Source organism: Amblyomma maculatum, chromosome 9 (genome assembly GCF_055883805.1).
Source record: "Amblyomma maculatum isolate TAMU_Amacu chromosome 9, ASM5588380v1, whole genome shotgun sequence".
Taxonomy (NCBI): domain Eukaryota; kingdom Metazoa; phylum Arthropoda; class Arachnida; order Ixodida; family Ixodidae; genus Amblyomma; species Amblyomma maculatum.
Window position 1 is genome coordinate 64,308,271 of NC_139352.1, and position 17,371 is coordinate 64,325,641.

At 45.0% G+C, this 17,371-nt stretch overlaps 1 protein-coding gene and 1 long non-coding RNA gene across 2 annotated transcripts in view; one reads left to right on the forward strand and one right to left on the reverse strand.

Annotated features, from left to right (window-relative positions):
• The window catches only part of LOC146179223 (uncharacterized), a 294,299-nt gene extending 291,894 nt beyond the window's left edge, over positions 1 to 2,405 (forward strand). The window contains exon 6 of the long non-coding RNA XR_014700712.1: positions 2,133 to 2,405. This is a non-coding gene — a long non-coding RNA (uncharacterized LOC146179223). The remainder of the gene's footprint in view (positions 1 to 2,132) is intronic.
• The window catches only part of LOC146179229 (cell adhesion molecule Dscam1-like), a 185,462-nt gene extending 172,313 nt beyond the window's left edge, over positions 1 to 13,149 (reverse strand). Inside the window, exon 1 of the mRNA XM_084578908.1 lies at positions 12,913 to 13,149. Coding sequence (XP_084435034.1) covers positions 12,913 to 13,042 — 130 coding nt within the window. The 5' untranslated portion in view covers positions 13,043 to 13,149. The remainder of the gene's footprint in view (positions 1 to 12,912) is intronic.
• Positions 13,150 to 17,371: the final 4,222 nt, after the last annotated feature.

Here is a 17,371-nt window from a genome sequence, read left to right on the forward strand (position 1 = left end):
CTCTGAATTTTCGAAATTTTTGATAAACGAAACATATGTATACAGGTGAAAAAAGGTTCCCCTGTTGATTACCTTGACAGAACGCACATCCGTGACATGACAGAAAAATGCAGTTTGGTGGAAGCTGAATTGGTACAAGACTTGTAGCTTCTTAGGTGCGTTCGCATATTAATGAAGTACCATTGAAAGGGCACTAAATACAAATATGTCGGTATTGGCCTCTCTTGGTAGGACACTTTTTTCTGCACACAAAGAGACCATGCACTCTTATTGAAAGCAGAGCTTATATAAGGCTAGGAAAGAGCGAAAAATTATAGGTGTTGTCATCACCAGCATATTTCCGCGATGATCCCACGGGCATTGCCATTCGCTTCAAAACAGTGACACCCCGTCCTTTTCGGTAAGAATGTCACGAGTTTGAATTGATGCATGGAAATATGGATGCCTAAATGTAATTTTAGTCGCAATAAATGTGTATTTTTCTCCAGGACAAACATTCACACGGCCACTTAGAAATGTCCACACAGAGGTAGGGAATAACATTTTACGGAAATCAATAATTGGATAATTGGATGGAGTTCTCTTCACTGCCCCTTTAAACAGTGTCGTCTCTTTTTCATTACATTTCTGAAGGGATTTTCGTTCGTGGCTTATTACACGCTGCCAGATTTCTAAGCAAATCAAAAACTGAGATGTCACATGTACCGCATGCAGGCGACGTCATACATCCTTTAGTGAGGCGTAACGTTATAAAGTCCAAATTTATGTGAAAAGCGACTGTTGTCATGTTAATACTGCCCTGTTTTCCCCAAGGCTGTGTTAATAAATACGTGTATAACCTGCTTACGACATTTTCATTACTGTGTTCAACCCTTGTTGCTTCGAGCTCTAACTGTGGCTTAACTTAACAATCTGACCCCGTTTATTTAATTGCTTCGTGATCTGCTGTTGCAAGGCCAGATTCTTAAAAAAAAAAAAAAAAATCTGTGTATGTATTGTCTACTTATTTTATAATTGTTATTACCTTATTTGTATTTCGTGTTTCCAGAGTTCGGTACATGTTTTTTCTTTTTTTTCTTTCTTTTACGACTGGCTACCTCTTTCACATATTCTCTAGCGGGGCTTGTTCTGCAGAGACCTCGTAAATCGGGAGCGAACACGGGATTGTATTGCAAACTGAGGAGGAAAAGTGCAATATAAACTTGGTGCGTCCTTACCTTGGCCTTGTGATGGAACCGCGACTTGTGAAGCGATGACGAATATCGATATTAGGCTGCGCAGTATCCTCATCGTCCAGCTTCTCGCATTCGGCACAACTTCAGGCAGCGAACACAACTCTCTTCTGTCACACTCCAACGAGCACGGCTAGAGCTTGGGGCGTCTTCGACATTGGCAGCGCAAAAAAGTGAAACAGGCAGCAGCGGTGTGCCAAAAGAGCGGTTAAACGAAGTTCGCGCCCTTGCTTGGACAGCTAGCGTCACCTAGGGAGACAGTGAGATATCACGAGCAGGGATGGCTTCAATGCAAACGCTCCTGGGGCGTCGCGCGGCTTCTTTGGCAATCTTCGAACGCACAGAAACGAAGGGTGCGAGTGAGGTGCGACAAAGAAAGCAATGACGGCGATGTTTTAGCTACGATTCCCAGGTTTTAAACCGACCGTGCCAGCCTAAATGGAGAGGGCACTGGGAGATAGCTAGCAGTTTGGCGGCTGAGGTTTTACACGTGCTACATTGTGGTTCTGGAGTTGAGCCCTCATTCCAACATTCGACCTGTTTAATTTGTTCTACGACACTGAAAAAAAAAATTGTATGAGGCAATAACCTCACATTTTCTCACCTGATCTCACTCAATTCTCATAAGAAGTCACATACAAGTCGCATATAATTGCACATGGTCTCATAGCTTCTTGTACATTATCATAAATTATGTACGAAATTTTATGATAATGATGTGAACCGTATGAGAGTCTATGCGATTCGATGAGATTTTATGAGGTTATTGCCACGTAGAACTTTTGGTTTTCAGTTGGGTGGGTTCGCGATATTCACCTTAATTTGCTTGATCGAGTTTGGTCACTGTGCAAGTAATACTTACTCTTTTTTTTTATGTCTTTGCTGTCTCATCTTTTCCAGGAGCCCGACACAGGGATGCCTTTCTGTGGAACCTGAGGTCGAGCCCAGCGCTACAGCATTTTGAAGACGGTCAAACACACAGAACTGGTCCCCACAGCACTTTGAGTAAACTGAACTCCTCAGAGTAGTGTTTCACTTGTTTTGTAATAGGGCATTTCTTCAGCCGGGGCAGTAAGACATACTTGTCCGAACGATATTTTTCATTGTTTTTTTTTATTCACTTCCCGGTGCTAAGACGCAGCTATCCATTAGGCCTATCAGCTCATCGATCGCTGTTGCCTAGCCTCGTGTGTCGTTCCATTTGGCTAGGAGGCGCTGGGAATTGACCACAACTCAAGAGGCAGTGCCCTACTTTTTGAAGCTAGATCAGGGTGCTTGAGAACACGCAGCTACAAAAAGAAATTTAACAATGAAGATGACGCATGTGCTGTATGTGGTAACTCCAGCGAAACAATTGATCGCATTATACTCGAATGCAATGGTACCCATCCGGAAGTTGATGCAGGCGCAGTCACTGTTCCTGTAGCTCTGGGGTTTAGAGATGCCAGTGGCCGGGTGAATAAACCGGCGGTGGAAGCTAGCAAAAAACGACTGGAAGATTGGTGGCTTAAAAGCAGAGAAGTTACATAATGTTAGTAATGTAGAAACAAAAATTTAATAAATAGAATGATGGTATAGTTATGAGTAAAATTTGTCGGGCTAGTTGGTTCATAGTTCAATGCAATAGAAAGCTGCGCTAATAATCTAAAGTAAAAATAATCGAAATAAAGTTGTCAGTCTGCGTTTGTGTGCGTCTGCCTTTCCTTCGTCCTGTCTTATTAGCGCAGCTTTCTATTGCACGGTATAGTTAACCAATCTAAAACAATAATTAAGATATAGGGAGAAAAGTGAGCATGATAGCTACTGCTACCACCCCGTTTCAGAGGGGACGCTCCTATATTACATCCATCCAGCCGCTCCAGGCAACTGTCCGGAGGGTTTTCATTGAGGAGCGTTTTCTGTCTTTCTTGAGTAAAATTCTGCTGTGCGTAGAATTTCTACGCAAATTTGTTGTAGTCTAATAGTAGATATGGGCAGTGTTTTTCTTTTTTCCTCAGTTAACGACTCATTAGCGCATCACCTACGCGTATAACGCGTACCGTTCCAGCTCTTGAATTGCACCGAGGTTAATTAAGAAGTAACCAGCGGCGAGAAGTTCGGACTGCATAATATTCATGAGCATTTGTATCCGAGCAAGGTGTGCAAAGTAAACGGTGCGAAATAATCAAAGCACTCTTGCAACTCTAAAATTAGTAAAGAGTGTATTAAAATAGTATAGTAGTAAAAAAATTTAACAATTTCGATGCAGCAAACTGGAACAATGCTGACCGCTGCCGCCATGATGTGTGATGGTAGCACAAAAATAAGGTAAACTACCACTGATATTTACCGATATGCTGTGACGGGGTTTACTTTAAAAATATCGCAGTTAATGTCGCGTAGTGACATACAAATCCAGAAAATGCAAGGTTAATGACACACCGTAAGAAAAATGCGTGACCCTTCGTCAGTTCCGTTGGTATAGAAGCGCGCTGTCACTGGTAGGTTGTTTAAACGAACCGTGGTGCATTGTTCAGTGATTGCCTCTGCGCATCATCCGTGATCATGAGTAGGCCTCGCGAACGCTAAACCATTGTTGGACCGGGCAAAGTGTGGTTTAACGGGATAAGAAAACGCGGTATAGTTATTCTTATTTCAACACGACATCGTTTCGCATACCCTAAGAACAGCTGATATATGAGTATCGTGGTGACAAGCACAATCATCTTTGTACGTTGTGGAAGCTTCAGCGTCGAAAACAAAAAGTTTGCTGTGGCTAAACTTGGTTAAGCCCGGGGAATTGCGAAAGCAATCGGCCCTGCTTATACATAGACCAACCAGTTCAGCTAAACATTCAAGCTATGCCTAGTTGAGCCAAGCGTAGCCAGGCGGTTCTTCTTATGTTTCTTCAGCACGGCGCCGCCGCTTGACTGCAGCAGATCGTTCCAGCCTCGCCTTACACGCATCATGCGATATACCGTAAGGCTACGGCCCAACTACTGCGAAGAGCCGAGCCACAGCCGCATTTATCCAAAGCCACCTAGACTTTATCCTCCTAGTGTGACGTCACAAACAGCGAGCGCCCTCTCTCGGCTGCGACACAGCGCCATGTATGGACTCGCCGCCACCATCCGATGGTGCGAGCTGGGGACCCGTCTCTCGGTCTGGCGTGACGTCACACGGTCACGTGAAAATGGCGTGACGTCACCGCTGCTGCTCCTGTAAGGACTCACCGCCACCATCCGATGGCGCGAGCTGGGACCCCGCCTCTTGGTCTGGCGTGACGTCACACGGTCACGAGAAAGGTCATGTATGGAGGCGCCACGACACGCCAAAGGCTCGAAGTGCTAGTAGTATTGCTTTCGCAATAAAAGGCGCAGCTAAGCGCTGCATCTGTCATAACCAGATTTGCTGTCACCGCAGTGGACAGTACACTGAGTGAAATCATTCGTCAAGTGTACAATACGCTCCGCACCGCGCCTAATAGGCATGCACAGTGGTCTAGTTGACGGTGTTGTGGTAAAACTCCAAATTAGATGGCGGGAGCCACAAATTCCACATCAAGGCTTCCAATCTCTGAGACATGCAGAGTGATGATGAACGTCAAAATCGGTTACCACGGCCAACTACTCCGAATGACAACAAAGTTGCCGCATCGAAGGCGTCGGCAATCATCATATGACAGTCCGGGTAAAGACGCTACTCTGCTGTCAATGCAGTCGAGTGTGTATGACATGGTGGTGAAAACGCGGTGCCGTATTGACCACCTTATCGCAGTCGAAGTGCACATTAGCGCACCCTACTGAAAAAACAAAAGTTCGGGCAATAACCTCACATCTCAACAAATCGCATAGTCTCTCATACGGTGGACATCATTGTCATAAAATATTTCGCATAATGTATGATGATGTACAAGAAACTATGAGATCTTATGCAATTATATGTGATATGTATGTGATTTCTTATGCGAATTGAGTGAGTGTGTGAGAAAATGTGAGGTTTTTGCCTCATACAACTTTTTCCGTAGGGCAGCCTTACATCGATGCTTTGTGAAGCCATTTTGCGTGCTAAATATGATTCGTACATGGCTTACCGAGGACCACGAGTGGGACGGTGACGCCTTGCGAACCTTGCGGACTTCGAACGATGCACGTGTAGTTGCCGACGTCATCGGGCTGGAGGTTTCGAATGCTCAGCATGGTGCCCCCACTTCTTGACGTTGTGTGTACTTCTACGCGATCGTCGGAAAGGAGTTCGCGGCCGTCCTTAGTCCAGGACAGCGACAACGTCTCGACGCTCATAGCGCCAGCTTTGACAAAGCAGCTGGCGATGGCCAAGTCGCCTAAACCTAGGCTCGGCGGAAAGCCGAGGCTCTGTGGCTTCGGCACTGAGGTCACTTCCGAAGGTGCTGTAAGTACACAAAGTTTTATTTTTTTTTAACAACCAGTAATATTTTGACGGAAAAAGATTTTTCATGCACTTCTACGTGTTTAATTATGTGTATGACAACAGAAATCACTACGTAAAACTCGACTTCCTTTCGTAATTTTCAGCACTTGTTTTTAAGCTAGGTTTAAGGATCTCGAAGATTACGTCACAAGTAGATGCCATAACACATCACACGTGCAAAAATTGTTGCATAGTTGATTGTTTTTTTTTTAATGGTAATTGCGTTCTCATATGTCCCTCAAACGTGGTATGATGTTACAGCCACCGTTTGACTGCTGAAATGGCAACTACACGGGGGTGATATCAGATTATAATTTATTTACGGGGCGTAAGTGAATACCACATTTGTATATGTCGCGCGTACACCCAGAGAAAAAAGCGCGCGCACTCATCTACTTACTAAAACACACAGATAGAAATCAAATTGGTCCTTATACCGTTTATGTTAGCGGTTGTTCTCCATTCACATTTCGCCAGCTTGCTTTGTTTCAACGTAACATAAACGGGCCCCTTAAAAAGTACACCAAGGAGGTTTTAGAAATCCCCTTCCAGTGCATAGTGACTGAGGACCTCTATAGCGCCGTTTAATATGCTTACTGCGGCAGGAATTCAATGTATCGAACAGTGAGCAATAACGCCACTTCATCCACCACGCATTGTTTAAAAGAAAATGTATGGAGGCAGCTGATACCTGTTCTGAATCATACCCTACTGAAAAAACCAAAAGTTCTAGCCGACAATAACCTCAAAACATCTCATCTAATCGCATAGACTCTCATACGGTGCCACATCATTATAATAAAATATTGTACATAATTTATGATAATGTATGTACAAAAAACTATGAGACCTTATGCAATTATATGCGACTTGTATGTGATTACGTGAATGGAATGAGATTGTGTGAGAAACACTGAGGTTATTGCCTCATACAATTTTTTCAGTAGGGTACCTTTCCACTTAAGCTAAATAGAGCATTACGGTATACTGTTAGCTCGAACATTTCTATTTCGTTATAGTTCCTGCGTTACGTTTATTAATTTCAAAAATATTTTTTTTTTTGTAGTTTGTTGTTCCCTTTATTTACTCGCAGTTGCCTCGTTTGCCATACAATGTGCTACATCGAAAGTACCTCTTTTTTGTTTCAATGAAACGTCACCTAATTCCACAGGGGTGCTTACCTTGAGCTGCGATTGGTGGCATGACGGTACCCAACAGGAGCAGGTGAAGCGTCAGAGCGATGCATGAGTGGAAGGCGTCCACCATGTTGTGAAGCACAGTCTTTCCCGCGAAGGTGTAATGGGGACGACGCGGAAAAAAACGACACCAAACACGAAATAATGCCCCCGAGCAGCCAACGGAGTGCTCTCAGCGGCGATGTTCCCGTCTGTCGGATGCGACCGGCAGCGACGAAACACACCCGAACGCGTCTGCCGTCAGACTCCACGAGAGTCGCAATGTGCACGCTTCGCGCTCGCGCCGTTCATTTCTCGCGCGTCGGCACCACTGGCGCCGGCTGGTGGAGAAAAGCAGAACACCTATGGGAGCTTTTTCCCGCAGCACCGCAGCGCAGGACATTTTTGTAGCGTGTGAGCTCATGTTTCTTGTAGAAGTACAGGGAGTTTTTTAACCAAATAGCCGAAATCTTGAATGTTTAGGATGCGAGTTTCCTGGAGGCTTTTCTAGCGAACCCAAAAGGGACAGTCTGTTTTTTGCATAGAGTTAATACTCAAAGCAATATCATCAGTTTGTGGCACTAACGCGGGCTGAACTCGATTTTAGGCAGGTATTTAAATACTAAATTCGTAGAAAACGTCAGGTCAGATCGAATGGTTGCGGCATGCTGTGTCTTATCGTTGCTGTTAACATTGGCAGCCGCCTGGAAAGTCTGAAGTGATTGTCCTCCCTTTCTTGACTATGTCACTGCGTCATGCTGAGTTATTTTTGGTCATGTCATAAAATTCAGCGGGAAGGCAGGGTAAAACGACTACAAAATAATCATTTTTATTTATATCGTAACCAAAGAATAATACACAACGTGAGGAGGAAACCAGGACACCGGCAGGGGCTGAGGAGAGCTCCAAGTCATTTAAAAAATGGAGTGAAATGTTAATCCCGGCAAAACAACTTGCATATATGCGATGCTTGTTTACATGTTTTTGTTCTTCCTTTTTATTTGCATACATTGCTTATTTACGAATAAGATATCTAGGTCTGCAAGCTTTGTTCAATTTCTGACATATATGTCCGTAGACTCCAAAGTTTTCATTAAGAACATTTTTGGTAGCTTTGAAGAAAATTTATTGTTCTCTGTTGTCCGTACTGTTCTCAATAAGATTTGTCGATTTGCAAGGCATTTTTCCACGTTGTCGTGCCTAACCATGTCAAGGACGCCTAATAAGTGGATAAGGAAGATGACGTTTTCGGCAAACAGTTTTTCAGGAAAGATGCTAGCAAGGAAGCTAATCAAGAACTGTCGGTATAAGGAAAAAATATTTATGGCGCGGGTGCAGTTGTAGACTTAATGAAAGTAATTCTAGGACATACTGTAATGAAATCAGCCTCCAGATTTACTTATGCATGACTGTCTTCTTAAGGAACTATCTTCTTGGCGGGAGTCACGAGACGCAGGACACCCTTAAATCAACAATACAACTGCAGCTACTGTCCTAAAGCATTGCTTCAGGCCGACGTCCTAAAATTGCCACTTGTGGTGCTGTGAGATACCACACTAACTAGAACGAAGAATTAAATGCTGCTTTGAACACATATTGCATAACACCAGGTGTATTTTGCGAAATCTTTTTTTACCAACTTGAAACAAAAGGAGAACTCCGCACGTACCTAGAGAGCAAGCAACGATGACGAAACAAGAGAAACTTCTAAACAAGTTTCAGGAAGAGGCCACCACAGAAAAAAAAGTACATCATTCTTTTGATGCCTATTCAACCATTGGTGCAGTAAATGTGGAAATATAAAAGTTCTGTTTTCAGAGAACGATGTTCTTGAATATTTTTCAACTTTAATTTGCTTTTTTTAGAAACCGCTCGTTTGATATTCTCAGAGTTTTCCAGATTACATTGCAGTCCAGTGTTAGTAATCGAGATTGAAGCTTTCAGGAACTGATTAAAGTATGAACGTGTCAAAATATTAGGTATAACGGTCTCTTAATTTAAGGTTCACAAGTGAGAGCATTACTTTTCTGAACACTGAATACCGACACCTTGATGGACTTCTCTACCCATCTGCTTGACGCTTGACAGCCATAGTCACTTATGCGCCGTAAAACCCCAATAAACCACTAAATTGACTCCATTTGTTTTTAGGTTTTGTTTACGGATGCTGAAATTTTGAATTCGAGTGTAAACTTTAATAGTTATACTGATTTCTTTTACTGAGAAAATATGCAATTAATTCTAAATTAGGTTAATTTGTGGCACTCGAGTACTAAAAGCGAGAACATATCAGCTGCTGTAATCTTAGTTCATGTCTTTAAAGCCTCAAGGATAACTAATAAGAAAATTTGCGGTAGGTCTTGAGATATAAGGCTGATATAAAGCTGAAACAAATACCCATCTACCTTACCATACCTTCTTAAGGCAGCTTTCAACAAACAGCCGCTATATATTGCTTCTTTAATCGTTCTTGATCTGCTTATAAAATGCTTTCCAAAAGAAATCACACAACCGAAACTATACTGCTACTTTTGCAACGGCACCGGCATCGGCAGTGCTGCTACAGGCAAAAAATGTTTGCCATCTGTGATAGACATCATCAGTTTTATTTTGTTCATTTTATTTTACGTAAAACTACGTTTCCAATCTTAATAAACAAGAAAACTTGCACCTTAATCTTTGCCATGTTAAAGTTGCCCCTTTACTCAACTAGGGGGCGCAGCAGTCGCCATGTTCCTGCACCGTGCCCCCGATGAGTTTGCCGTTGTGAAAGGAAACCATTAGAGAGAGCTCGTTACTTGACATTATTGCTCTCCTTTGCCTAGTTGGTCATGGGTTTGTGGAGTTTCACCCCATTTGCGCATGCACCGGGAAGCAGACAATGGCTACGCCGGGCCACTGCCAGTTGCTGCTGGGCTGCTTGTGATTGTGGGCACGTTGAAAGCACAAAACGTGCAACAGTTAATATCTACACTTACTGTATACGCTTTCAAAACCTCGCGTCATTCGCGAAACTCAAACATTGCACAAAAATACTCTTCCCCGCCTGGCTCGACATAGTCGACGTGGTAATGTTGACGACGTATGAGACGAAAAGTGAGCGAGGAATCCCAGTAGCCTTTGCGAAAGCACCCCATTCGCTACATGTTTTGTTCTCCATCTTGAATAGTGAGGGCCTGGATTATGTTTTCCTTCCTCCGTGCAGTTCGAAAATGCAGTCTGCCTTTCTAAAAACGAGACTACAACGCGGGAAGAAAATACGAGCGTTGAATTGTTTTTCTGTGTTTCCCAGTGCCAACGCCCGGTACGCGGTAAAATGGAAAAGAAGATTTCGAATGGTGCGAGAAGAAATGGTCGGTAATTTCAGTAAAGTATGTCTTCAAAAACAGATAACTCTTTAGTTTTCCAATGGATTTCGGTTTCCTCCTGTGGATATAGAATGAGAATGGTTTCGTATGATGGGGAAGCGCTGTTTGGTTTACATTTCACATGGAAATCCCTAAGAGTGCTTTGGTATATAGACGCTGACTTAAACGATACTGTAAGTGTTTTGATCAATCGTTTCGCGAAATCATAGGTGCTCCGAAAACCGAAACGTTTGTCCCTGGAAGTAAAAGCACACAGGAGAAAGTTGAGATACCAGTCGTCTATACACAAATTAATTCTTACTATTCGACCTGTTTGTATTCTTTTTTCTGAGGAAAAGAAACGCACTGAAGACACTGTGGCACAATGAGGTCGCTATGCGATCCTGAAATTTGGGCATTCATGACGGGGGTTTAAATACCCTGGCTAAACTTCTTCGTATACTGTTATTCGCGAAGTAGTAACAACTCGCAAAATAACTTATTTTCTTCCTTGTGTCTTTTGCCTCCTACTCTATTTTTAGACGCTTACGAGCTGAAATTGCCTTGGAAACATTGTCACAAGAGCGCGCCGGGAGACAAAACAGGAAGTTAATGTGCACACCCCACTCCGCAAAGCGGAACCAAAGGAGGCAGCCCCAGCTAAAGAAGGAAATGACTTCATTTTCCTCATTAGGTTCCTGCTTTGATGCAGAGTGGTACTAAATTCTGAAATAAGTCAGCGAAGTGAGAATTTTCGGCGAGCCAGACAGCAATGTCGTCCATTTTAACGCATATTCCCACTGTTCGGTCCAAATATGGACAGTGTATCCTTATAGAGAAGAAAAGAGTAAGAGTTGTTCTGATTACAGAAATATAGCCTGGTTGAAGGCCTACATAGGCTGTCCTACGAAACACAAGTCAAGAAGGTTAAGATAAGTGGCGTGTCTTGGTTGAAATGAGAATGCTTATGCGACGCTGTTTTTGCAAGTTAGACATATACGGCAATTAACAATGTGATAGTAAGCACTAACTGCGCCTATTTGGATAATTAACTGCTCTTGCACAATAAATAGGTTAATTCTGAAATCTGACCACGCTTGGTGGTTATCTCATCCAACGAGATTCGATGACATTTGCTCATCTTTGTCGCCGAGCTAATTGTATAGGGCTTGATAAACTTAGGCAACAAAGGCATAATACCCAACACGTCTTAAGCGTTTTACCGAGTAGAGGGCCGTGCCTCCGAAATTAAAAAAAAAAGATGGTGAATGTTTCAAACCCCTTGATCCTCATAATCCGGGGAAAATACATTGAAAAAGGAAAGAGGGGCGGCGAATCAAAACAACACTGAAGCCTTCACATGTTCGCGACACCAAATACTGATCAGCAGCTAGGTGGAACATCTATGATCCAAACACCTCAACATTCGTTCGAGGTAGCTCCTTGCAGTTTGGAAAGGAACCGCTTAAAAGGCATGGCGTCTTTTATGTGACACCGCTACCTCCGCAGCACACACGTGGGCTTCGAGAGTGCGACAGCGGAGAAGATAGGACCCTGTAAGCTCGCTTTGGATGGAACTCTCGATAACGAACTGTTCCAGCGCAAGCCTGTATTTGCGAGCAAAACATCAGTTTAATCCGCTGCTACTACAGGCCCGAAGCAAGTATGAATATTCCTACTGAAAAACCAAACGTTCTACGGGGCAATAACCTCATAAAGTCTCACGTAATCGCATAGACTCTCATACGGTGCACACCATCATCATAAAATATCGGACATAATTTATGATAATGTACAATAAACTACGAGACCTTATGCAATTATATGCGACTTGTATGTGATTTCTTATGTGAATTGAGTGAGATTGTGTGAGAAAATGGGAGGTTATTGCCTCATACAATTGTTTCAGTAGGGTATCGACTCCTAGGAAGGGCAGGACCTGCGAAATGTGCGCTTATTTCAAACCTTTCGCCGGGAATGATAATCCTTTATGTTGACTGTAATACTCGATACTGATTCAAGCGTGCATCAGGGGAGGTTGTATATTTCGTACCATACGAAGTGCGTGGAGAAAGTTAGATTTAGAATTACTATTTTTATATCAGTTTTGCTAGGAGCAGATAAGGCACTCTATTCCTGCCAGTCCTTACTGAGTGCATGAGGGAGGTAAGTGGAGGGCGGATAGCTGTGGTTGATCGCGTTGTAGAGAAACACGCGGTTACATGTCATCCTTCTCTGCTTAAATTTGATCAAAAATAGGACGCGTGGTTTGCAGACAGCAGCCACTATGCAATTTCAGATCGGTACTCATTTGAATGGCGTGCGTTTGCCAGCCACATTTCTTCAGATACTTTCCTGTTTTTCACTTACCCTTCTTCAATTAAAATGGTGAATGTATACCCTACTGAAAAACCAAACGTTCTAAGGGGCAATAACCTCATAAAATCTCATCTAATCGCACCGATGTCATACGGTGCACATCATTATCATAAAATGTCGTACATAATTTATGATAATGTACAAGAAACTATGAGACCTTATGCAATTATATGCGACTTGTATGTGGTTTCTTATGTGAATTGAGTGAGATTGTGCGAGAAAATGTGAGGTTATTGCTTCATACAATTTTTTCAGTAGGGTAAGCACGCACCAGACATAAATTAATCGTTGTTTAGCGTAGCGGTACAATGCATCAAAAGTACTTGGTACATGCGGGATATGAACACTTACCGTGGAGGATTAGCGGAACCGTGGTTTCTACACGCCCGTCCGGACCGTCGGCGACGCAGGTGTAGTTGCCGATGTCATCGACCAGGACATCCCTGATAGCGAGGGTGAGGCTGTTTTGCGACGCCTTCATGACAATCACTCTATCGGTGGATGTGGTCACAGCGCGGCCGTCCTTGAACCAGGCTAACGATGCTGTCTGTTCTGATGAAGTCTTCCTGAGCACGCACGTTGCCACGGCTTCATCGCCGGGACGAAGATACGTTGAGAAACCAAGGCTCTCCGGCCTGGGGAAGCCTAGGTCACGCGCAAGAGAAGAAGTTTGTAAATCCGCAAGCCACAATTTTTGACCCTGCTAAGCATTGTAAGAGCAGATCGCAAAGAACTCTGTTACCAGACGCAGTGTGAGTTGCGTAATATATTCTCCGCAAACCCGATTTTAACGGTTGACAGGTGGCATTGAGGAAAAAATTCACCCATTCCAATTCGAAATGCATTTTCTTAAACAAAAGTGTATTTTGGTGCCTATGCTAACAGCTCTGACGTCGTTTGCTGGAATTTAACGCCTTGAAAAAAGGAAAAGGAAACGCAGCGATGCCCGGGTCACATTTGTTAACACTATTAAAAGGCCAGGAGAATGCGAGGAAAAGGGGCAGGGTTTTGTGAAAGGCCTGTTCCGTTGCTCAAAGGCCACTTGTTGCAGAGGAGAAGAATGACGTAAGGACTGTACTTAGTCGCGGAACGCTTGACGAATATATAATTCCCGCCTCGAAATCATGTCCCCGAGTTACAAGGTTTTTTTGGAGCAGAGTAGCTCCATCGTGTTTTGGAAGAAAATAAACAGTAATTGATTCTGCCGTTCTTCAGTCAACTACGTATAAGATATAAGAACGTATAGTTGGTTTTGGATTGTCGATATAGAGATGGAGGGAATGAGAATTGAATGTTGTATAAATTGGAGCACTGTAACTGTTCACGCCTTCCACTTGCACAGCTGGATTTCGGGACTTATAGAGGGGCTCACAGGAGAGAGGTCAGTGGTTGTACACCAACACCACCTAGAAGATAACTACACGATTCCAGGATATATTTGCAGCTGAGGCGGTGGATGGAGCGTACCAGTTTGGTGATGCTCGGAATGCAGAGTGCTTGCTGTGCGCTGGGTACACTGGCGATGCCCGGTCGGGTGAGACTGTTGGGATCAGTTAGAATAAACTACGCTGCATACAAAAGTAAGTTTGTAAAACTTTTGATTGCATTATTAAGAACGCGTCGTGGTCCTTATATAGTTACAGAGTCCTCGACTGTTATGCTGTGCAAGCTCTTGGGTGTCTACCAACGAAGATAGGTTCGGTGGTAAATGTGGTAGCTCCACTCGATGCAATACAGACCACTGAACCAATATTAACGATATGCTGAAAATGTCCTACCCTGCATAGCAAAAATGCATTGCCAATAAACTTCCGATATTGGGCCGATGATTTGTGCTACCTGCGGCTATGGTAGCAGTGAGCCAGCCTTCACTCCGTGACATTTTTTACGCACAGAAATCGGAGATGTTTGGGACACTAGATGCGTGGTCCTTGCGCCTGACACTTTATGTTCCAAAACGTAAAAAAATAAGCGGCACTTACCACCGAAAGACTGCGTCACTGCCTCCATTACAAGCGTCAGGTATATGGTGGACGCCGAAGAAAGCTTCAACGAGTACAGGTACGTGTACGTGGTACCGGCGTGCTTTCACGAGGGGAATGAGGCGCGACTGCGTTTGAGCGTGAGCTCGGGCATCGTCGTCACACTGTATTCAGCGACTGCCGGTATCGCTTCCGCGCAAAAGCGAGCGAAATTACTCGGCTGTGGTTCCGCTGTCTGTTTGCATGGAGCCACGGAGCGCACTCGAGCAGAAAACTCGCGCCACCTTCCGGATGTATAAAAAACTTGATGAAGGCTGGTCATAGAGAAACATATTGTTACGTGGCGGCGAGACAAGCGATGAAACAATGCGACACAACAGAAACAGAACGACGTGATGACATGACGATGAAATATGCTTTAATGACCAACGGGCCTGTCGCGAGCGTTCCGCCCCGCGCCACTGCCCGCTTCGTCATCTTCGTAGCACTACCCGGGGCCACCGAGCGATCGTCCCGATCGATTGCTAGAAATCCATTGCATTAAGTGACGATGAACACACACAGGATTAGGACATGAAACGCTGGACATCACAATGAATGCGAAGATGGGATGAATGCTTTCCCCGGAGCATCTGGTCCAATCTTCAGCGTTTGCTGAAGGCCAAGGCCTATGTACACGCCGAACGGCTTGGGCGGGGGTGCTGTCTTCGCTCGAGTGGTCGTGAGGTCGCTTCATCGTAGGGTCGGTCGGGTCGGCTTTGGGCTCTTCCTGGGCGTCATGTGTTGTGGTCAAGGCTGGGGACGGGGCTGGGGAGAGCGGCTGGTCGGGTCTGAACAACAAGGGTTGAGGCAGAGCTGGGCGGCGATCTCCACGGGTTCCCGGCCGATGGACCCGGCGCACGGTTGGCTTCGACGGGGCAAGGCGAGGATGGGGATGAACCGCACCTCCAACCAAATGTTACGTGGCGGCAAGACAAGCGATGAAGCACGGCGACACAACAGAAACAACGGCATGGTGGCATGACGATGAAATATGCTTTAATGGCCAGCGGGCCTGGCGCGAGCGCTCCGCCCCGCGCCACTGCCCGATTCGTCATCTTCGTAGCAATATATTTGGTTGTTCGCGGGGACATGTAGGAAGAAAAGCTTAGGTGAGGCTCTGCCCGTGCAACCAGTGTAGCGCCCTACAAGAAAAGTCTGGCGCAAATGACGTAATTTCTTTCAGTTGGGAAGCCATCTTGTCCGGATGGCAGCTTAGCAACGGCGTCGTAGTTGCTGTTTACGGACTGGGCGAAGTATCGGGCAGTTGATACAGACGCGCAGCAAACGCGTACTTTCTCAAACTTCTCCTTTGGTTGTTCCCTAGCCGACGTTCACGCCACTCCCAAGATGGAATGGCAGTGCTGAGCTGCCTTAGTCGTCGCTTTTATGAGCTTTAATTTGTGTAACTTGCACCAACATGACGCACTCGGCGACTGCGATCACGACGATTACGACAACCGCTTGCACTGCCGGATCTGGAAACGGCTGCTGTTCATTTATTATGATTCAACTGAGCGTGGCTTCAGAGCGATCGTTCGTGTTTAGCGCAGATGTTTTGTTTTTGCGAGGTGTGTGCGCGTTTGTGCACGTGCGTGCGCATCACTCGCGCTTCTTTTATGTTTCTTTGCTAGGTTTCCACTGGTTGTTCCTTCTTTGTGTGTATCTGCAACGCTCTAGCGATCGTATCTGATGGTGGTTATAACCACCCGCTTTTCTTTTCGGTGATTGGGTTTTAAATATTTTACTACTCAGATCCGTACTCCTTCGCCGTGTGTGCGCGTGTCTCTCCTTGAACCGATGAGAAACCACGTGGCAGCTATGTCGTCACTCAGCCGCCGCCGATCCCGAAGTAACGCAACCTGCGCTCGCCTCCATGTCGCCTCTACCTAGTCACGTGACAATCGTGACGTCACTCAGCCGCAACTACGCTGGAGCCGTGGCGCTCGCTCGCTTTGGCACTGGCTTAGAGGCCTCCGCTGCCTCTAAGCCAGTGCCAAAGAATCGCCCAGCTCGGCTAAACGTCAGGCGTTACCATCAAGAAATAACAAAGTCTAGCCAAGCTTAACCAGGCTTAACTTTCAAGCTTTCGCCTTGGTTACTTAAGTTTTGCGGGTTAAACCTTGTCCAAATTTTTCCTTCTGCACGGCTATCTAGGTATAGTTCGTGGGTATTGTTTTGCATTCTTCATATTTTATATACGGCCTTGCTTTTAGGTTTAACGGCATTTGAAAGGCACCCCGCCACATTGGTGCAGTGGTTAGGGCGCTCGAGTACCGTGCCCAAGTATGCGGGATCGAGTTCCACCCGCGGCAGCCGCTTTTCGACGGAGGCGAAAAGCAAGGCGCCCGTTGTACTGTGCGACGTCAATGCACGTTAGCGAACCCCAGGTGGTCGAAATTTTCTAAGCCCCCCACTACGGCGTCTCTCATAGCTTGAGTCGCTTTGGGACGTTAAACGCCGTAAAACAACCAGCGAAAAGTTGGGACACCTGCGTTGCACAATAATAGCAGCACCTGGGAATAAGAAACTATTAAAGTATAAATCGCTCCTTGACTACGCTTCTGCCGGGAACCGGCATAAATAACGCGAAATTAACCGGGCAGTCCAGAAGAAAGCTTGTAATCCTACACGTTCGACAAAGATGTTTCGCCTTCCACAGGGCTTTCATCATTAGGCTTGCAACCACTCTTCGCTCGCCAAAGGACTGCTTCTTCAAATTTTATCCCTTCCGTTATTAACTGCTCTTGCTGGACCACTTCAAGTGATGGCCTAATTCCCTACGACAC